The sequence below is a fragment of the Erinaceus europaeus genome, chromosome 13, assembly GCF_950295315.1.
Source record: "Erinaceus europaeus chromosome 13, mEriEur2.1, whole genome shotgun sequence".
NCBI classification, from domain to species: domain Eukaryota; kingdom Metazoa; phylum Chordata; class Mammalia; order Eulipotyphla; family Erinaceidae; genus Erinaceus; species Erinaceus europaeus.
Window position 1 is genome coordinate 60,753,385 of NC_080174.1, and position 22,585 is coordinate 60,775,969.

The window sequence follows — 22,585 nt, forward strand, 5'->3', positions numbered from 1 at the left end:
ATTATATATTTTATATAAAATGTGATCTAAAGATGAAATATTTTACAGTACTTAAAGGAATAAAAGAGGTAAACAAACAAACAAAAAATAGAAAGGTTGGGCTGAGATAGCATAGTGGTTATGAAAAAAGACTTTCAGGGAGTTAGGCAGTAGCGCGAGTTAAGTGCACATGGCGCAAAATGCAAGGACCAGCGTAAAGATCCTGATTTGAGCTCCTGGCTCCCCACCTGCAGGGGAGTCATTTCACAAGCAGTGAAGCAGGTCTGCAGGTGTCTTTCTCTCCCCTTCTATCTTTTATCTCCCACTCTCCATTTCTCTCTGTCCTATCCAACAACGACGACATCAATAGCAATAAAAATAATAACTACAATATAACAAGGGCAACAAAAGGGAATAAATAAATATAAAAAAAAGAAAGGAAAAAAGACTTTCATGACTGAGGCACCTAAGATCTCAAGTTCAATCCCCAGCACTACTATAAACCAGAGCTGAGCAGTGCTGTGGTAAAAACAATAACAAAATGAAAACAACCCCCCACATACACACTAAAGATGCCAGTATGATGGTAGGTAATGGGATATATAGTTAAGTAAAATATATGTAAAACAATGTTACATACATGTAGAAGGGCACAGGTAAAATAGATTCCAAACTCAAATTGTGTTTGTTCCTGGGAATATTTGGAAATAGTGGGCTTTTCCATATTAAGTAATCATTAATTCTGAGTGGTGAAAACCTGGGTGTGGACTGAGCTGTTCTCTATTCACAAAATAGAGAAATATACCTAGTTAAGTCAAGCTTACAAGAAACAAATTAAAAACTTTAATGTGTTTAAATAACATTCTTTCCTATATTCTGTTGAATGTATTTACTAGCTCTTGATTAAATCTAAGTAGTATTCATTAATTCAAAAAGCAAACACCTTTGAGCAGGAAAGGATAAGAAAGGAAAGGGGAGGAAAAGAGAAGAAAGGAAAGAAACTAAAGGAAAAATGTTTGCCAGGAGAGATGGGTTTGTCATACAGGCACTGAGCACCTCCTGGCAAAAGAGAGGGCTGGAGTGACAGCATAATGGTTATAGAAAAGACTCATGCCTGAGGCTTGTCTGAGGTTCCAGGTTCAATCCGCAGAACAACCTGAGCAGTGCTCTCTGGTCTTTATGTCTTTCTTTCTATCTCTGTCTCATTAAAAAAATATAATAGTAATACAAAAAGGAAAAAAAAAGGTTGCTTACTATCTATAGCTCATAGTGTAGTCAGGGAAATTAGCACTGAAAGAACACTACATAAAATCTAATCAGGGAGTTGGGCAGTAGCACAGCGGGTTAAGCTCACATGGTGCAAAGTGCAAGGACCAGCATAAGGATCCCGGTTCGAGTCCTGGCTCCCCAACTGCAGGGGAGTCACTTCACAGGTAGTGAAGCAGGTCTGCAGGTGTCTGTCTTTCTCTCCCCGTCTTCCTCTCCTCTCTCCATTTCTCTCTGTCCTATCTAACAACGACAACATCAATAACAACAACAATAAAAAAACCCAGCAAGAGCAACAAAAGGGAAAATAAATAAATATATAAAAAATCTAATCAAAGTTCTAAGAAAGAAATGAGTATGAGTGTCATTAAAATCTATACTTGTGATACTAGATTTAAAGGGCTCTATGAATTATGCTGCTTTGCAATAATTCAGTTCTATTTACAGATATAGATGCATTATATCTTCTGGGATGCCTATTACACTTAATAAACATTTGAATTGAGTTATCTCTAATTTTTACAGCAGATACATATGTATGAGCAACATTTCTAGTCCCCTTTACAAATGATGTAACTGATTCATGATTAGCACTACACATATAGCAAGTGTGATCTGCACCCATTTCTGACTCTATACCCTGAAGGGCTCTTTAGTTCTGAGTTTACAACAAAACCCAAACTAGTTTATTTCTGGCCTGTCTCCAATCATTTAGTCCCTTTTTAATTTTCTATGAAGTTCTAGAATCTGTTCATCTTGAAAGGAGAATACAACCAAAGGACTTCTTTTAATATAGAGTTCTTGGAACATTTTAAGGTTGTAGAGATTTGTCAGCAAATCTGAAATAATTTGAGTCTTCTTGACTCAGCGACACAGTGTCGTTTACAGCCCTCGTAATTTATGGAAGGAATGGCGGAGTTACCTTTCTTGAATACCCACTAGATGTCAGGCAGAGGATAAATTAGAGTGAACTAAATACACAAAAGCCTGCACGGATACAGAAAATAATTGTACAGCTTGTTAGGAATCACATGAAGGTGTAGAAGACTGAACCGGGGAAGGGAAAATATAAAAAAGATCTTACGTAGACCGGTGGCTGGGGGATCAGAGAGTACAATGTAAACCGCACAAATGTGTTTTTTGTCTTTTTTTAATGTTGTCTGCTAGAACGCAAGGTGTTAAGCCCTCCCAGGTCCCAAGGGTGCAGGTGCTGTGGGGGTGAGAGCGAGAGCCTGGGTGCGACTGTGAGTCCGGAGGGCGCCGCTGACTTCATTCTGCCATGCTGAGACTTCGAGCTTTCATCACTCGAACTTTCCGGCGTTGTTTTCTCCCTTGTGTGTTCCCAGCATCTTTCTGCCAGACCCTGCGCTCGGCTGCGACAGTAATTATTCTGTCTGGTTGGTACACACTGGAGCTTGGTTGGGGCTCGTCTGCTTCCCTGTGTGCCGCCAGCCCAGTACTTCTGGGAGACGGTTTCTCGGCAGTGATCAGGCCTTTTCATCCCGCTGCACAACCCAGCCCTCTCCGTCCGGCGGCAGGTGGGGCTGCAGGCGCGGGCCCGCAGGGGCGACCCGCGATCCTCACCCCTGAAGAGGCGACCGACCTCACTGGAGCGCTCGGCGCGCGTTCTGGACCGTCGGCGCCCGGCGCGCGCTCTGGGCTCGCGCTCGCTCCCGCCCCGACTCGCGCTCGCGGCGGCTTGGACGGCGCGCGCCTCCTCACGCCGGTCCTCAGGCCGCGCCCGTCGGCCTCGCGGGCGGCGCGCGCGCCGGACTAGCCCAGGCTCCCCACTTGGGCGGGCGGGCTCGCGAGTTTGCTCGCCCCGCCCCTCGGCGCCGCAGCTGGGCGCTTGCGCGGGGCGCGTGGCAGTGGCTGGGGTCTCCGCTGCAGCCGGTGCCGCCGTCGCTGCCGCCGCCGCAGCCTCAGTCAGTCAGTCAGTCAGTCCCCAGCAATGGCGGAAGGAGGTGAGCGAGAGGAGCTGTCCTCGCCGCCGCCGCCGGTCTTTCCGGCCAAGCGGCTATGCTTGTGGCGCAGCCCGCAAGCTCACCACCCCCGGGGTTCTTCTGGAGCGGCCGGCGGCGGGGTGGGGGGCCTCGGTGGCAGCTGCCTGCCCCCCGGGGCCCGCCCCCACCTGCAGCCCGAGTCCTTGCTGGACTGCGCCGCCAAGACGGTGGCGGAAAAGTGGGCGTACGAGCGGGTGGAGGAGCGCTTCGAGCGGATCCCGGAGCCCGTGCAGCGCCGCATCGTCTACTGGTCTTTCCCGCGGAATGAGCGGGAGATCTGCATGTACTCCAGTTTCCAGTACCGGGGCGGCCCAGGCGCGGGCGCCGGCGCGGCAGGCGGTGCCGCGGGGGCTTCGCCGGCCGAGGAGGGGCTGCCGCCGCCACCCGGGGCCGCCGCTCCGGCCGGCTCCGCCCCCGGGCCGGGCGCGGCGGGGGCGTCCCCCGGGCTGGGCGCTGGGGCCGGAGCGGCCGGCGGCGGCGGCGAAGGGCTGCCTTTCCGCCGGGGCATCCGTCTGCTGGACAGCGGATCCGTGGAGAACGTGCTGCAAGTCGGTAGGTGCTAGCCGCGCGCCGGCTCCTTTCAGATCCCCCGCGGGCTCTTCGGCAGGTGCCGCCTCTCTCCGCACCAGCCCCGGGCCAGGACCCGGGCTTTCTGCCCAACTCCCGGTCCCCCGCCGAAGGACAAACAAGTCACATAAAAAACTTTTCTCAACGTTTCAGTCAGGTCCGTCGCTGCTCTTTCCCCCACTGACCCTCTGCTCCCATTTCTTTTTGTTTGAAGAGCGATCTCTTTTTACTCTTCACCCTGTATCTCACCCCCGGGGGGGGGGGCGGTGGAGAAAAGAAAAAAGGACGGAGAAGTAAGTGTGCCTTCGGGGATGGGATAATTGCGGAATGCATTTTTCTAATTTGAGTTTAAGGAGAGTGAATTACTGGTGCATCTGGAGCAAGCGGTCGGGCTTACAGGGAGTGTTTGAGGGACAGTCTGTCAAAGCCGGTAGTCTTAGCAGATGAACTGGGTGTAAGCAACTTTCAGGTTGGGGGATAAAGCCACATAAATACGGTGCATTTTAATTTTAATTGCCTGCTCTAATATTTTCTCCCCCGGACCAGTGATAGTTGGGAATCTAGGCTGCGGACTAACAATAACCGAAGATGGAAATGTGACAGCTTCTCTTCTGTACACCCCCACCCAAAGAAAAAAAAAAAAAAGCCACACAATCTGGAGTGGGGGTGGGGTCTGTCTTCCTTGTCAGACTGGGGTAAATCAAAAGCTGGTCACGTTGGGTATTTCAACTGCTCCTCATTTAACAGGTCTTCGATTTGCTTTTGTTTTATCTTTCTATTTATGTGAAAATGAAAAATGATTTTCTTTTGCTTCTCAAGAGCTTCCAATCAGTTTGTTAATTTTATTAAATGTACAAATACTAGACTTCTGATCTGTGGAGTGGTTAAGGAGAAAGGGAGAAAAATGACATTGTTTAACATTGACTTGCTATTTGGAAAATTAAAACAACTATTTTTTTTCTTTTCAGATTAACATTCCGGAAATACACATTATATTTATGCATTTTATTGTACACCACATGTTCATATTGTTGAAGAACACTAATTTTTTTTAAGGAGTTGGAGAGATACTGTTTTTAGAATTAGGCAAACACAGGAACACACATACATAGGCATCCCAAATGCCTTGCTGTCTTCTTTGTAGGTAAAACTAACATGCTTGAATTTTTTTTCTTTGAAGATTACACAATGTGGTGCTTTATATAAAGTAATCTATTTATGGTTCCTGAGAATTGTTGAATCCTGTTTTCTTTTTGGGGAAGAGAAAAAAGGCCACAATTTGTTTTGTAGATATGAATTATAAATTTACCTAAATTTGCCTATCTCAGGGTGCAAGCACAGTGAATTGCAAAAATTTTATTTTAAAGCTACTAGTCCTTTGTGTGTATTTTTTAAGGAGTGATTTGAAGAAATATATAATTAAGGTATACAATTTTGGCATCAAAGTATTGAAAACATCTTGGCCTGTAAGGTGGTGCAGTTGCTAGTGTGCTGGACTTGCAGGCTCGAGGATCCAGGTTTGATCCCCAACCCCACATGTGCCAGAATGTTGCTCTGGGGTTCATTTTCACCCTATCATTAAAAAGTAAATAAACATTTAAAAACATAAAAATGAATATAGGTGCTTTCTATTAATCTGTAGACTTTATTCTTTGTATGAGTTTAGATCAGTTAACTTAAGATATGTGTTTGAAATATTTTAACTTGAAAATGTCATCCTAAGGGTCAAGAAGGTAGCAGACCTGGTCAGAGAGCACACATTACCGTGCTCAGGGATCTGAGTTTAAGCCCCTGGTCCCTACTTGTAGGGGGAGAGCTTCACAAGCAGTTAAGAGGTGCTGCAGGTGTGCCTCTTTATCTCTGTCTCTCTCCTCTTTCCCTCTCAATTTCTCTGGCTCTATCCAAAAAAAAAAAGAGAAAAAGAAAAGAAAAAAGAAAGAAAGAAAGAAAATTGCAGCGTGCAGTGATGGATTTATTGTGCAGGCACCCAGCTCCAGTAATAACCCTGATGGCAATTAAAGAAAAAGAAAAAAGGAAGAAAAAAGATGTCAGCCTCAGTGATCACTTTGCAGTAGGTGATGGATTTAAAAGCCTTTTTAAGCTTGGAGTAGATGAGGAAGAGGTAGAGTTTTGAAGAGGTCTACATTTTTAGAAGTGATTATAATGCTAACTTTCAAATGAAATCAGCTTTTGTGGGTAGTCCAGATTATTTTTAAGTCAAATATTTTTCTTGTATGATAGTTAGCTTGCTTATTGGGATGATGACCTCTTAAATGATAGTTTTAGGAAATGGAAAAAAGACATAATGATAGAAGAAGAATATTATCTGATTCTCACTTTGAATTTCATAGATAAAGATGCTATTTGAGAACCATGAATTGATAGCTTTTATTTTTCTGACTATTTATGCTGTTGAATGTGGAAGGAAAGTATAGTCGATTATTTATTATTTTTACTTCTGTAGACTCATCCCTCATCTTAAAATTATGATTATGTGACTTAGTCTAGATAATAGGTTTTATAAAAGTATTGCCATCAGTGAGAAAGCGATTTGTATATAGCAAGGTAGTAAATATGTCCTTTGGTTTACAACTTCACTTCATACTCAGTTTAATTACTAAGTAGTGTTAATTAAAAGATCTACATATTTTCTTACTCTGTCCAAGCCATAGTTAAAATCTTAGAATAGGAAGTTATTTTTTTTGGGGGGGGAGATTGCATATTGGTTATACAAAAGGACTCTCAGGCTTGAGTCTCTGAAGCCCCAAGTTCAGATTTATTTTTATTTTATTTATTTTGGATAGAGAAAGAAATTGAGAGAGACAGAGGGACACCTGTGGCTCTGCTTCACTGCTTGTGAAGCTTCCCCCCTGCAGATGGGAGCTGAGGGCTCAAACCCAGGTCCTTGCACATGATAATGTATGTACTCAAGCAGGTACACTACTGCCTGGCCCCCAGGTTCAATCCCTCATGCCCCATGCCACCATAAGCCAGAGCTGAATAGTGCTTTGGGGAATAAAAAAACAAAAAGGAAGGAAGGAAGAGAAAGAATGGGAAGTTGAAGACTGGAGTTTTAGGGAAAAGGGCAAGTTAGGGTATTTCTACAGTAACATCCTTTAATTTAATTTTTTTTTCATCTTTACCAGTACCTACTCAGTCTGGGCCAACTTTTAGATAGAGAGAGACAGAGGGAGAGAGGGAAAGATACCACAGCCCTGAAGCTACCCCCAGTGTGGTGGGTGCCAGACTCAAACTTGCGTCTTGAGTATAACAAAGCTGCTTCACTATTCAGGTGACCTATCTTGCCAGCCCAATAATATGTTCTTAGAAAAAAGATTCATAAGGGAATATAAGGGGCTGGGCTGTGGGGGTAACTGGTAGAATGCATATATCAATCTCCTGGTCTCTACCTGCAGAGGTAAAGCTTAGCATTCGGTGAAGCAGTGCTGCAGTCTATCTGTCTTCTCTCTCAGTTTCCTTCTGTCTCCATCAAAAAGAAGGGGGAAAAAAAGGCCCATCAGTAATCCTGGTGGCAACAACAACAGTGATTCATATGGGGATTTAAATGAAGAAAACAAAAAGGTTATAGTTTAAAATATCTTACTTATTTTGCATAGTCAATTCTGCACATACACAATTGCATTGCTCCAAGGATTTTTTTCACTCAGAGAGAGGGAGAGACACCTACAGCATCAGAGGTACTCGCCATGCAGTGGTACTCCTGTGTGGTTCCAGAACTTGAACCTGAATCTTGTGCATTGCCAGGCACATGTGGCAAGTTATTTCTTTGGCCCTAGACTTTATAATTTAAATGAAAATTTAAGATGTGTTCTTTTTAAATTTTTATTTATTTATTTGATAGGACAGAGAGAAATTGAGAAGGAAGGGGGCTAGGGAGAGAGAGGCAGGAGCGATACCTGCAGCACTACCTCATTGCCCATGAAGCTTTCTGCCTGCAGGTGGGGAACAGAGGCTTAAACCCTGGTCCCCACATGCATTTACCAGATGCACCACCACCTGGCCCCCAAAACTTAAAGAAAAATAAAAACAATACAACACAAAATAATTTTTAAAAATGAAATGAGTTGACCACAAAAACCTTATATGAAGAGATAACATGTTGGGCCAGGGAGAGAGCATAATGGTTATGCAAAGGACTTTCATGCCTGAGGCTCCAAAGTCCCAGGTTCAATCCCCAGCACTACCATAAGCCAGAGCTGAGCAGTGCCATAGCCTCTCTCTGTATCTCTCCCATTAAAACAATATTTATAAATATAATATTTAAAAATTCAAAAAGTTGATATGTTAAATTTGGTAGCTTCTGATTATTCCCCATATGTAAAATTTGGTCATGGGAAGTTATTAGAAACTGCATACTCTGAGGGCTGACGAGATAGCTTACACAATAGGGTGCCTTCTTTGCCAAGAAGAGACTTTACCTCATTTTGGCTGGAGCTTGAAGGAATCAATCACACTTTTAAAAAAATTTTATTTAATTATTTTCCCTTTTGTTGCCATTGTTTTTTTGTAGTTATTGATGTCGTCATTGTTAGATAGGACAGAGAGAAATGGAGAGAGGAAGGGAAGACAGAGAGGGGGAGAGAAAGACAGACACCTGCAGACCTGCTTCACTGCTTTTGAAGCGATGCCCCTGCAGGTGGGGCGCCGGGGGCTTGAACCCGGATCCTTACGCCTGTCCTTGTGCTTCGCCTGACTTCCCATACTTTTTTTTGGCCATTGCCTACTGAACTAACTTTTTTAGAGACAGAAACAGAGACTCAGAAAGTGGGAAGGAAGAAACATAGTCCCAAAGGTTCCCGCAATGTCAAGGAAGGTGGGCATGGCAAAGCAGGCACCCACGCAAGTGAGCTACCTTGTCAGCTCTCAGAGTATCCAGTCTTTAATAATTTCCCATTACCAAGCTGAAGGAATCATGTTCAGTGAGATAAGCTAGAAAGAGAAGAATGAATATGGGATGATCTCACTCATGGGCAGAATTTAGGAGACAAGAATAGAAAGGAGAAACACTAAAGCTTGGTTGGTGTATTGCACCAAAGCAAAGGACTCTGGGAAAAGCGGACAGAGGAGGCTGGAAGGGCTTTGAGGTCCTGATACATGATGATGGAAAAGGACCTAAGTTGGGAATGAGATGTGTGGATATCCTCTATAGAAAGCATCAGGTTTTGACTCAGAACTAATACTTTAACAGCTTTATGGAAACAAATAGGAGAACTATAGGCGATTATGTTCAAAGGATGCATTTCTTTTACATAACAGTACCAAATCAGAAGTATTGTTCCTTTTAAAAGGGGAAAATTGTAAATTAGTCTTTTCACGGACATCTGTAAGTTGGAAGCTGTGTGAATAGACGTACAGTCTGATCTTTCAGTATTCTGAAGGTAATAGAGTTCAGATGTCCCAAGTATTTGCATTTTTAACTTGTTTAAGAAAACCATGGATAAAATAGTGGGGAAAATACTTAAATAGGAGTCCATAGATGGTATAAAAGTGGGGCAATTATAATTTGCTACTATAATTTTAAGATGTTTACCTTTTGTGTTTTCCATTATATCTTTTTTTGACATATTTTAAGTTAATTTCTCTGTGCTTGATAGAACTTAAAGGAGTCTTATGACTCCTCAGAGAAATCTGAACTCATTAAGGGGAAAGAAGTCTTGATATTAACAATTTTTCTCTTTTAAATGCAAATTTATTTGGACATTTAAATCCTTGGAAATTGGGTAAACATCCAATTTCAGGAAGTTATCGAACATTAATTATAATTGTAAATATTTTATCAATAAATGTCTGTGGAATATTCCTGTAGTACAATTTCTGTGAAATGCAGCCACAACAAGTATTTCAATAGTTAATTTTCATATATAATTTGTTTTGCTATTTATTAGTTCAAGGTATAAATAAAACATATACTCACCTTTACTTATTTATCTATTTGGGTAGAGACATCTCCAGCATGGTTTACCACTTGTGAAGCTGCCTGCCTGCAGGTGTGGATCAGGGGTTTGAACCCAGATCCTAGTGGGTGGAAACATGAGCACTCAACTGGGTGCACCACTACCAAGCCTCACTTACAGTGTATGTAAGTTAGAATAGACATAAAAATTATAATAAAACTTCATGTGGGGGGGGAGAAATGACTTAAAGTGTTCTAGGGGTTAGGCTGTGTGTGATATACACAGTTGAGCCCCCTGGCTCCCACCTGCAGGGGGTTCGCTTCACAGGTGGTGAAGCAGGTCTTCAGGTGTCTATCTTTCTCTCCCCTCTCTATCTTCCCCTCCTCTCTCCATTTCTCTTTGTCCTATCTAACAATGATAACATCAATAACAACAATAACTACAACAACAATAAAAAACAAGGATAACAAAAGGGAAAATAAATAAGTTAAAAAAATTTTTTAGTGTTTTTCTTTTTTGACAGAGACAGAAATTGAGAGAGAAGAGGGAGAGAGAGAGATATTTGTAGCAGTGCTTCACCATTTACTAAGAATAAAAAAAAGATATAAGCTTTGGAAGATGAGGAGAAAGATACTGGTGTATATAATAATCTGATAACATTAAGTAGTGTGTTACATATGTGTGTATCTTCTGTGTTGACCACTTGCTTTGTGTGACTAACAGCCATTTGTTAATTTCAAATGCTAGCTTTATTATATTTAATTAGTTAGTCACTTAATTTAGGTGGTGACATAGAGGCAGAGAGTGTGAAAGAAACCAACACACCAAAGCTTCCTTCAGTGCTGTGGGGGCTGGGCTCAAACCTGGGTTACACAGCATCGCATTGTCCACGTGAGTTATTTCCCCAACTCCACAAATGCAAGCTTTAAATCAATTCTTTTTTTTTTTTTTTGCCTCAGGGTTATTGCTGGGGTTCGGTACCTGTGCTATGAATTCATTGACCGGGAGGCTATTTTTTCCCTTTTGTTGCCCTTGTTATTTTATTGTTGTTGTAGTTATTACTGTTATTGTTATTGATGTCGTCATTGTTGGATTGGACAGAGAGAAATGGAGAGAGGAGGGGAAGACAGAGAGTGGGGAGAGAAAGGTAGACACCTGCAGACCTGCTTCACCACCTGATGGCAACCAGACGTCCCTGGACAGACAACCCCACCAATATGTCCTGGAGCCCCGCTTCCCCAGAGCCCTGCCCACTAGGGAAAGGAGAGACAGGCTGGGAGTATGGATTGACCTGTCAATGCCCATGTTCAGCGGGGAAGCAATTACAGAAGCCCTTCTACCTTCTGCATCCCATAATGGACCCCTGAGTCCATACTCCCAGAGGGTTAAAGAATAGGAAAGCTATCAGGGGAGGAGTTGGGATATGGAGTTCTGATGTTGGGAATTGTGTGTAGTTGTACCCCTCTTATCCTATGGTCTTGTCAGTGTTTCCATTTTTAAAAAAAAAAATACTGAATGTTAATGCCAGAATTTTTAACAGCCATTGTTGAAACAAGAAATGAGGGGGCTGGGCAGTGGCCCACCCTATTAAGCACATCAATGTAGACTTTGTACTCATATCTCATTATACATAATACATTATGTATTTTTAAACTCTTAAATTGGAATAGCCTCAAAATAAAATCCACTATCTAGGGGGTGAGTGGTGCACCTGGTTGAGTACACGTTACAATGGGGAAAGACCTGGGTTTGAGCCACTGGTCCCCACCTGCAAGGAGAAAGCTTTGCAAGTGGTGAAGCAATGTTGCAGGTGCTTCTCTGTCTCTTTCCCTCTCTGTCTCCCCCTACTCTCTCAATTTCTGGCTGTCTCTGTCCAATAAATAAAGATGATAAAATTTTTTAAAATCTACTATCTGATTTATTATCTTTAAAACGTAAACGTTTATCCCTGAGAAAGTCACCTTCAACAAGAATTGATTTAGGGGCTGGGCAGTAGTGCAGCGGGTTAAGCGCACATGGTATGAAGCTCAAGGACCTGTGCAAGGATCCCAGTTAGAGCCCTCGACTCCCCACCTGTTGGGGGGGGGGTTTACTTCACAAGCAATGGAGCAGGTCTACAGATGCCTATCTTTTTCTCCCCCTGCTGAACATGGGTATGAATAGGTCGATCCATACTCCCAGCCTGCCTCTCTTTCCCTAGTGGGTCAGGGCTCTGAGGAAGCAGAGCTCCAGGACACATTGATGATCATCTGTCCAGAAAAGTCCAGTTGGCATCATGATAGCATCTGGAACCTGGTGACTGAAAGAAGAGTTAACCTATAAAGCCAAACTAATTGTGGACTAATCATGAACCTAAAGGCTGGAATAGTGCAGATGAAGAGTTGGGGTTTCTGTTTTGGAAATAGTAGTAGGTCTAGTTTAGGTATATTCCAAAGGGCCCATGACTTTACTAAGTAGTTTTTGCCTGAGCCTGACATCTGATATGCAGGTGGACCCAAGTTACTATCTGGAGAGATGATGTCATGGCTGGAAAGAGGGCTAGAAAGTTGCATCAGGGAAGAGAGTAGCTTCCAAATATGGAAAAGGTGTATAAATATTGTTGACTGTAACCCCCATCAATTTAATCTGGGGCCCATATTCAGCATAGGAGCCTATGTAACCTCTGTATCTCTGTAGATACGAGCTCTCATTCTGTGGTCATGAGTAGGAACGTTCCAAGTTGCACCAGTTTCAGGACCCATCTTCCTCAGGTGGTAGATAGAGTATGTTATCCAGCCTCCCTTCGGAGGATGGAACATTCTCTACCATTGTTGATCCACATTGAGGCCAAGGTCCTGTGGCGGGCCCACAAAGGAGTCCATTATGTTGTTCCTGTTGGAGATGACCAGTGACAGTGGAGAGAGAGATTCAAGGTCTAGGCCCATCATGTCTGTGTGGGAATCCCAGGACTCCCCAACTAGGGCCCCAGCCGATGGGGTGGCCTGATAGTGACCAAAGAGTCGTCATTAAAGTATGCCAGTCTCTTGCCTTTATTCAGCTTTTGTAGTCCATACTTTGATACAGTTAGCTTTGGAGTGACTGAGGGAAGTGTAATAGGAAGTAGGTGAGGAAGGAACATTCAGTATTCTATTATGATTACTTCAGTATCTATTTACATATGTGTCAAAATGTATAGAACTGTAGTCTCAGAAGTGGCATAGTAGCTAGAGTGTGAGGTCCTGGGGCCAGGAGGTGGCTCGCCTGGAAAAGCTCACATGCAAGGACCTGAACTCAAGTTCTTGGTCCCCACTTGCAAGGGAAAAGCTTCATGAGCAGTGGAGCAGTGTTAAAGGGGTGGGGGGGAGACACCAATAGCAGAGCACTGATCAAACAAAGCCTTATGTATGCAAATCCTGTGTTCTAGCTAAGTGTGGCCATATAATTTTCTTCATGTTTATTTACTTATTCATTTACAACGCTTGTTATAACTACTTTAATGCTTTGTGCAAAATATAATAATTTCTATATTTAAGAATTACCTGATTTAATATAGGATACATATATAGAATAACATTCAACTATATTTTAATTACTATGGAGGCAAAGAATAGAAAGTGGGAGAAGCTGGATATATTGCTCTACTTTAATATAACTCCAGAATAAGAGATACAGAGCTAGAGATAGCCCACCTGGTAAAAGTCACATGCTTTGCTTACCACCAGTGTGAGCCCCCACACCACAGTGGGTTCACTGGGGATGGTGCAGGTGGGGAGGAACCTTCATGGATGGTGTAGTAGTGCTGTGGTGTCTCTCTTTTCTGTTTATCTCTCTTAGAAAGAAAGATGGGGAATGAAAATATTGGATTGGGGAGACTGCTTAGCAGTGTCACACATGCTTTAAGTCCTGGGTTCTTTCTCCAGCACAGCATAAGCAAACAAAAATATTCATAAGAAATATTAAAGTTAGGAGCTGGACGCTTAACTTTAACCTGGTTAAATGCACTTATTACCATGTGCAAGCACCCAGGTTCAAGCCCCCAGTCCTCACCTGCAGGGGAAGAGTCTCATAAGCAATGAAGCAGTGCTGCAAGTATCTCTCTGTCTCCTCCCTGTCTCTCAGTTTTTCTCTGCCCTATCAAGTAAAATATTAATTGATTAAAAAAGAAATACTGATGTTATGTTTAATATTATTAAAAAATTTGAAAACACCATTTTACTAATAAATTTAGCTTACCATTCATAAAGTTCTGGCCGCACTGACATTTCTTTGCTCTAGTTCATAGTTAATTTAAAGGAATGAATATACTAGGTAAGCAGAGAAATGACAAAAATATTACGTTATCCTTCTTAGAATAGAGAGTTACAACTTTAGAGTAGTTTTTGTTATGTTCATATAATTTCTTTTTTTTCTATTTTATTTTTAATGTTGCTTCTTTTAGGTACAAATATATGTAGGGATAATTTAAATTTTATTTTGGCTCACCCATTAATTATTTTGTAGTCTGTAAACAACAGAGAAATATGCTTATGAAAGCCTTGGTGATAATTACATTTCCCCTGTTCATTCATGGATTGAGAGAATGGAAGCCTGCAGTATTAATATATTTAGGAAAAGCCAGTGTAGTTTTTTTGTTTGTTTGTTTTTAATCTAGCAACATCTGAAAAACTGACATGACTCGCAAGCATATCAACAGCCTTCCCTACAATTGTATGAAGCCTTTTAATTTTGCTGTTTTTCCCCCGGTTATTCAATATATTTTTGTACTCTTTCCCATCATATATCTTTGCATGTATTTTATCATATGTTTTACATTATATGTTAACACATGTAGTACTCAGGGACGGTGTAGCAAGTAACTTATAATTTTGGCTCCTCACTAGCTTCTTCAACTGTTAACAGATTAGAGTGCTTGTTTTGAGATATAAGTCAGTTAATATTGTAAAGCAATTAGAACAGGATCTAGTACTTATTAGACACTGTGTAAATGTTTTCTATCATCATTGTCTATATCAGAACTTTTTATTTTGTTTTATTTTTTAATTTATAAAATAGAAAATATCAGCAAAACCATAGGATAAGAGGGGTAAAATTCTACACAATTCCCACTACCAGAGTTCCATATCCCATCCCCTCCCCTGGTAGCTATCCTATTTTTTATCTCTCTGGAAGTATGGACCCAGGGTCATTATAGAGTGCAGAAGGTGGAAGGGCTGGCTTCTGTAATTGCTTCTCTGCTGAATATGGGCATTGGTAGGTTGATTCATATTCCCAGCCTGTCTCTATCTTTTCCTAGTGGGGCAGTGCTCTGGAGAGATGGTGTTCCAGGGTACATTGGTGAGGTCATCTGCCCACAGAAGTCAGATTGGCCTCATGGTAGCATCTACAACTTGGTGACTAAAAAAGCATTAAGATATAAAGAAGAACAAATTGTTGACTAGTCATGAAACTAAAGGCACAAATATAGCAGATGAGATTTGGTATTTATATTTTGGAAAAAGTTAGTAGGTATATTCCAAGGGGCCCATGACTTTACTAGTTTTTGTCTGAGCCCTGTCGCTAACATGCAGGTAGGCCAAAGGTATTATCTGGGGAGATGGTGTCAGGGTTTGAAATAGGACTAGAAACTGTAAACCCCATGATTTTATCTGGGGCCTATATTCAGTGTAGGAGCCTGTGTAACCTCTGTATCCCTATAGATCTGAGCCCGCATTCTGTGGTCATAGCTAGGAACGTTCTAGGCTGCACCCATTGCTGGACCCATCTTCCTCAAGTGGTAGAGGATTTTGGCCCAGCCTCCCTTCAGAGAATGGGGTAGTCCCTACCATTGTTGATCCACATTGAGGACAAGGTCCTGTGGAGGCCTATATACCAGAAGTTTTTGTTACCTTTTCTTCCTCAACTTCCTTATCTCCGAAGGCCTTTTCAACCCAGTTTTTGTTTTTACTCATTGTAGTACAATTAATCTCTTAAGAATTATCAGTGACCTTGTGATTTCCAAACACAGTATCCTTTCTCTTTTCTTTTAAAAAGTATTTGTAGGGGGTCGGGCGGTGGCATAGTGGGTTAAGCGCATGTGGCACAAAGCGCAAGGACCTGCATAAGGATCCGGGTTTGAGCCCCGGCTCCCCACCTGCAGGGGAGTCGCTTCACAGGTGGTGAAGCAGGTCTGCAGGTGTTTATCTTTCTCTCCCCCTCTCTGTCTTCCCCTCCTCTCTCCATTTTTCTCTGTCCTATCCAACAACGAACAACCTCAACAATGGTAATAATAATAACCACAACGAGGCTACAACAAAGGCAACAAAGGGGGGGGGGGGAATGGCCTCCAGGAGCGGTGGATTCATGGTGCAGGCACCGAGCCCAGCAATAACTCTGGAGGAAAAAAAAAAGTATTTGTAAAAGAAGGCAGGGGGAGTTAGCATAATGGTTATGCAAACAGACTCTCATGCCTGAGACTTCAAGGTCCTAGGTTCTGTCTGTATCACCATAATCCAGAACTAAACAGTGCTCTGGTGAAAGAAAGAAAGAGAAAGAAAGAAAGAAAGGAAAGAAGAAAGATAGAAAGAGGAGGAAGAAAGAAAAGAAAAGAAAAAGAAAACAAGAGGTGATGGAGGAGAAGGTGGGTCAAATAAGAGCCAGAGCACATTCAGTGCTGGTGATCAAACTTGGGACTTTGTGCTTGAGAGTCCAACATTTTATCCACTGCTTCAGATTTGGAGCAGCAGTAACCATTTTCTAACCCCTATTCTTTTTAAGTTTTTTGAGACCAGAGCACTGCTCAACTCTGATTTATGGTGGTGCAGGGGATTGAACCGGGGACCTTGGAGCCGCAGGCATGAAAGTCTCTTTGCATAACCGTTATGCTATCTATACCCACTCTAACTGCTGTTCTTTATGACCTTTACATAGAATATTCTGTGATCTTCTACACCTTCCTCTTGAAATGCACCTTCCTAGGTTTTTGTTTAACGTCGTATTCTGGTTTTCTTTTTACTGCTCTTTTTTATTCTATTATGCTGTAAAAATAAGAAATACCTTGTTGTTCCATGTTTCCTAAATTAGCAGTCATACTTGTTTCTATAGTTTTACTATTGTTTTATGACATAAGACAACAGTTGTGTAGTGTATTAGTTTAATTTTGTTTAAAGCAACTCTCTCCATTTCAAATGGAGACTTAAATGGTATATTTTAGTTTTTGCAGCTGATAAAATTTGAGCTGTTTTGGGAATGAGATGGGATCCAGAATTCTGTCAGCTTTTTCTCTTTGAAATCCTGAAGTACTTCCAGATAAACTTAATGTGGGGATCTGGAATCATGAAATCTGCCTTAGTCTCTCATCTCTAAAATGTCAGAACTTTGGTGATGTTCTTTTTTTGTTGTTGTTGCCCTTGTTGTTTTATTGTTGTAATTATTATTGTTGTTGTTATTGATGTTGTCATTGTTGGATAGGACAGAGAGAAATTGAGAGGAGGGGAAGACAGAGAGTGGGGAGAGAAAGATAGACACTTGCAGACGTGCTTCACCGCCTGTGAAGTGACCACCCCGCAGGTGGGGAGCTGGGGGCTCTAACTGGCATCATTATGGCAGTCCTTGCACTTTGTGCCATGTGCACTTAACCCGCTGCACTACCACCCAACTCCCAGTGATGTTTTAAATAAGCTAATATATATATGTGTATATATATATGTGTGTATATATATATATATATATGAAAGTTTATAAATGTTACTGTGTAAACAGTGTATTTATTATTAAGTGTGTGTCTTTATTTTTCTGTTTGGAGTTCAAGATTATCCTGTTTATATTCTTGCTACGTATTTCTAAATGTATATTCAACTAGCCCTTCAAAACCCTAACCCTTCAAAACCAGTGTGTCTGATAAAGGAATTAATATCCAGAATATATAAATAATTTATTTAAATCAGCAACAACAAAAAACAACTTGATTAAAAATGGGCAAAGGACTTGAATAAACATTTTTCTAAAAGAGATCTGCAAATGGCCAATACACTTGTGAAAATATGCTCAGCATTACTAATCACTAGGGAAATGCAAATTAAACCACAATGGGATAGCACTTCATATCCAATAGAATAATATATATATATATCACCCGTGGGATGGGAGCTGTAGCTCTGTGGTATAGCACATATGAAGCATATATGATTTCTAGCACTCCAAAGGAAAAAACAAAACAAATCTGAAACCCAGAAAATAAAAGAAGTGTTAATAAAGATATGGAGAATTGTAACTATGATTCCTGGGACCTTAGGGCCTTGGGCATTGCTTGTGGAAATAGAAAATGCTGCAACTTCTATAGAATATGGTGTAATAATTCCTCAAAAAATTAAATATAAAATTACCATATGATCCGGCAACAGTTCCACTTTGGAGTATATAATCAAAACAATTGAAAGAAAGAACTTGAACAAATATTTGTAAATCTTGTTTAAAGCAACATTAGTCAGAATAGTCTAAAAGCAGGGCAACCCAATATCTTCACATTAAGGGAAGATAATCCTGCTATACATTGTAACATAGCTGAATCTTGATGTCAAGCATGTATCTTTACCAAAAAGGGATTTCACTTATATGAGGTACCTGAATTAGGTAAATTCATAGTGACAGAAAACAAAATAGAGGTTGCTAGAGACTATAGGAAGAAAGAAAAAGGAGAGTTAATTGTTTCATGGCTACACAGTATTTTGCTGTGGGATGATGAGAAAGTTCTGGAGATGAATAGTGGTAATAATGATTGCACAATATTGTGAATCTACTTAATGACAATGAATTGTACATATAAAATGGTAAAGACGGGGAGATAGAATAATGGTTATGCAGAATTCTTTCATGAGAGAAATTGAGAGGGGAAGTGGGAGATAATGAGGGAGAGAGAAAGATGGACATCTGCAGACCTACCTCATTGCTTTTGATGTCTCTCCCCCTCCCCTCCATCCTGCAGGTGGGGATCAGGGGTTCCAACTCGGGTCCTTGTGCATGGTAATATGTGTGCTCAACTGAGTGTGTCCCTGCCTGGCCCTTAAAATGATAAATCTTATATTATACCATAATACAACTTTTTTTAATTGGAGGGGATTAATGGTTACAGTAAACAGTAAATAAAGTTGTTGATACATGTGTAAAATTTATGTTTTCAGCAAAGCACTCTCAACCCCTGCCTAGGTCTTCCTCTAGCATCATGCATAAGGACCTGAAAGCCTTTCCCCCACCCCCAAGTCCTTTATTTTGGTGCAATACACCAAAACCCAGTCTAAGATCTACTTTGTGTTTCCTTTTTCTGTTCTTATTTCTCAACTTCTGTCCACGAGTGAGATCAGTCCATATTTATCCTTCCCTTTCTGGCTTATCTCATGTAACATGATTCCTTCAAGCTTCATCCAAGAATAGGTGAAGAAGGTGAATTCATCATTTCTAATAGTTGGGTAGTATTCCATTGTGTGTTTATACCACGGCTTACTTAGCCACTCATCTATTGTTGGATGCAACAGATTTTTTTTTAATATAGTGCTGGAGAATATGTGTCATTACTGAGTTGTCAAGGTTTTATTTATAGCATATTTTTGAGGGGGGGATGTGGGAGGGAGGGACTCCAAAGTACGACTGGAGTGCTATTGGTGGTGTTCATGGTGCTAACATGTGACACCGAGGATGGACCCCAGGGCCTCATTCATAGTAAAGCATGAGCTCTACCCATGAAATCATCTCCTAGTCCTCCATTCCCCAGTAACATATTTAAACAACAAGGGCCACATGCAAATTATTTCATTTATGTGAAATATTTATAATGGGCAAAATCAAGAGGCAGGATGTACATTAGTGGCTTCCAGAAATTGGGGTCAGGGGAAGTAACAGGTGTGGTGTCTCCTTATGGAGTGTGAAAATGTTCTAAAATTAGATAGTAATTATGGTAGCCCAACTTTGTGAATATATTAAATAACACTTATTTGTACACTTATAAAAAGGCGAACTTTATGACACAGAATTGTTACAATAAAACAAACTTAAAAATTAAAAAAGCAAAAATTTTAATAGTATATCTTTGATAGCTTTTTTCCCTTTTCTTTCTGTTCCTTATCTCCTCCTCCTCATTTTTTTTTCATTTTTCTTTTTATAGAGAGTAAGACAGGGAGAAAAGAGTCATTTGCAGCACTGCTCCACTATTTATGAAGCTTCCCCCCACTCACCACCCCCACAAGTGGGGGTATTCTTGATTTTTTTTCTTTGCTCCTATTTCTTAAGAAGGAATGAGGCTTAATTCCCAAGCCTTATTTTGAACATTTGGATCCAAACCCTGGTTCTTTTTTTTCATAATGATTCTTTAAAAAATTATTTATTCATTGGATAGAGACAAAGAGAAATTGATAGGGAAGGGGGAGATTGAGAGGGAGAAAGAGAGACACCTATATCACAACTCCACTGCTTGTGGAGAGTGGAGACTTGAATGTAGGTCCTTGCACATTGTAACATGTTCATTCTCCTAGGTGGGTCATCTCAAATCCCAGTTCTAACATACATCTCTAGTTGAGTAACTTTTGATGACGGGTTATTTACTTGTCTGTGCTTCAGTTTCCTTATCTGTAAAAAAGAGACAATATGGGAGTTGGGTGGTAGCGCAGGTGGCACAAAGCACAAGGATCGGCATAAGGATCCTGGTTCAAACCCCTGGCTCCCCACCTGCAGGGGAGTCACTTCACAGGTGGTAAAACAGGTCTGCAGGTGTCTTTTTCTCCCCCTCTATGTCTCCCCCTCCTCTCTCTATTTCTCTCTGTCCTATTACTGGGCTAGCTTCTCCAGAGAGAGAGAGACAAGGAACTCGTGGTGGCGTGGTAATACAACTCTATTGATGTGGCCGCCCCAGAGTTGGGTGTGAGAAAAATGGGTTTAGACTACATGTAGCTAGCAAAATGGTCACCTCCCTCTATGCACACCAGCCCTTCTCCAGGTCTTCTCCAGGTCAGGACTCGGAAGAGAAAAAAAGAGGGCAAAACCAGGAACAGCAGTGGGCTCTATAGGGTAAAAACGGAAGTGGCAAGTCAGAAATGGGATTGGCTAGGAAAAGGGATGGAGAAAACAAGGCACTCTGGGAAGGTAGAAAGCTTCCATAGCAGCTGTTGCGAAGGTTCTAACGAGTGGGATTAACCAATACCCTGCAGGCAGGGCGGGTCTCAGGCAAAACAATGATTATGTAAATAGACCACAGCATCAAGCAATGCAGGGGAGCTGGCATAATGCCCAACATCTCCCCCATTCTTTTTATCTACTGGGCATAATGTCAGGAATGCGGGGTGCTTTGTGAGGCAGGGAGTCTGATAGGACAAGGCACACCTTTGAGGTTACTACTGTCCCTCCTTGCTCAACCTCTCAGTAGAGAGAGAGAGACTAACAGGATTAACAGGAGACTAACAGGACTAACACTCTTCAGGTTCAAGCCCTGCCAAGCTCAACCACATCCTCACAATTTCCCGACATCTTCCTCTTTCTAAATGGCCATATATAAATGGGTCAATGTCTGTAAAAGACTCCATTTCTGTCAGGGGAATAGCAGTGTAGGGGTGAACAGAAACCTGTTGGATAGAAACCTGAGTGATAACGTGTAGGCGTTTTCAAAAAGAACTGGAATAAGACAGAGCAAAAAGTAAGAGTAGCAAGGGATAGCGTGAGACTGAAGAGAGGCCTGGTAGGCGGAGAGGGGCTGCCTGATGGGCAGAAAGGGGGCACTGCCTGATAGGTAGAGGAGTGGGGGCCTGATAGGCTGAGGGGCAAGAGGGGTGATCTGGCATTGCAGAGTCCTGAGACAGCTGGCTGCAAAGTCCATGGACTGCTGCAGTCAGTCCTTGAGAAGTCCAGCAGTGTAAAGGAAGTGTACAAAGGTGTACCAGCATCAGTCCAGTGCCAACTACCAGGGGAAGAAATGCCACACATATATCTCGATGGGGGAGGACAGCCACTGGGACTTTGCTTCTCTGTAGAGAGTGAGCTGGAACCACCAAAACGAGACAAGTGAAGCAGAAGCAAGAAGGGAAGACAGCGATGAGTGAGAGAAAGGCAGTAAGAAAGTTCTGTCCTTGGAGTCTGTGAATCAGGTTCTTCAGATCATGTCAGGTCACATCATGAGTTTCGGGGCGGGGGGGCACTGTAATCGTGTCATCTAGTGGGCGATGTCAGAGTGTGCAGGGGTCCAGATGGTTTCCCGGGGATTCCTGTGAAAGAAACATAAACAAATCTGCTTCCCATGGTTAGGGCGTCTGGTTCAATTTTTTTTTAATATTTATTTTATTTATTCCCTTTTGCTGACCTTGTTGTTTTATTGTTGTAGTTATTATTGTTGTCATTGTTGTTGAATAGGACAGAGAGAAATGGAGAGAGGAGGGGAAGACAGAGAGGGGGAGAGAAAGATAGACACCTGCAGACCTGCTTCACCGCCTGTGAAGCGACTCCCCTGCAGGTGGGGAGCCAGGGCTCGAACTGGGATCCTTATGCTGGTCTTTGTGCTTTGGCTACCTGCACTTAACCCACTGCACTACAGCCAGACTCCCTAGTTCAAATTTTTATAGATATTAAAAGAGGTTTAATGTAGTTAGTGCATTAGCCAACTGAATATTGGGGGGATGTATCCCCCTTTTTTCTTTACTTAATTGGGCCTAGGTTTTTGGCAGGGTTTCTCAACAACTGTCTTTGGGGTTGTAAGGGATGTCTGTGGCATGGGTGATGTTATAAAGGAAAAAAAGTCTTTAAATTGTTGGCTGACAAAGGCAGGCCTATAGTGGCAAAACAAGATATACCAGTTAAGTAGAAAAATATATGAATGTTGTTGTTAATTTACATAAGTTGTATATGGGGAACTTCTTTTTTTTTAAA

The 22,585-nt window shown here is 41.9% G+C and overlaps 1 protein-coding gene across 2 annotated transcripts in view; it reads left to right on the forward strand.

The window, feature by feature from the left end:
• Window positions 1–2,756: 2,756 nt before the first annotated feature.
• ZSWIM5 (zinc finger SWIM-type containing 5) overlaps window positions 2,757–22,585 on the forward strand; it is a 205,288-nt gene continuing 185,459 nt past the window's right edge. For both annotated transcript variants that reach the window (XM_060206007.1, XM_060206008.1), the window contains exon 1: window positions 2,757–3,800. In XM_060206007.1, coding sequence (XP_060061990.1) covers window positions 3,197–3,800 — 604 coding nt within the window. In that variant the 5' untranslated portion in view covers window positions 2,757–3,196. The remainder of the gene's footprint in view (window positions 3,801–22,585) is intronic.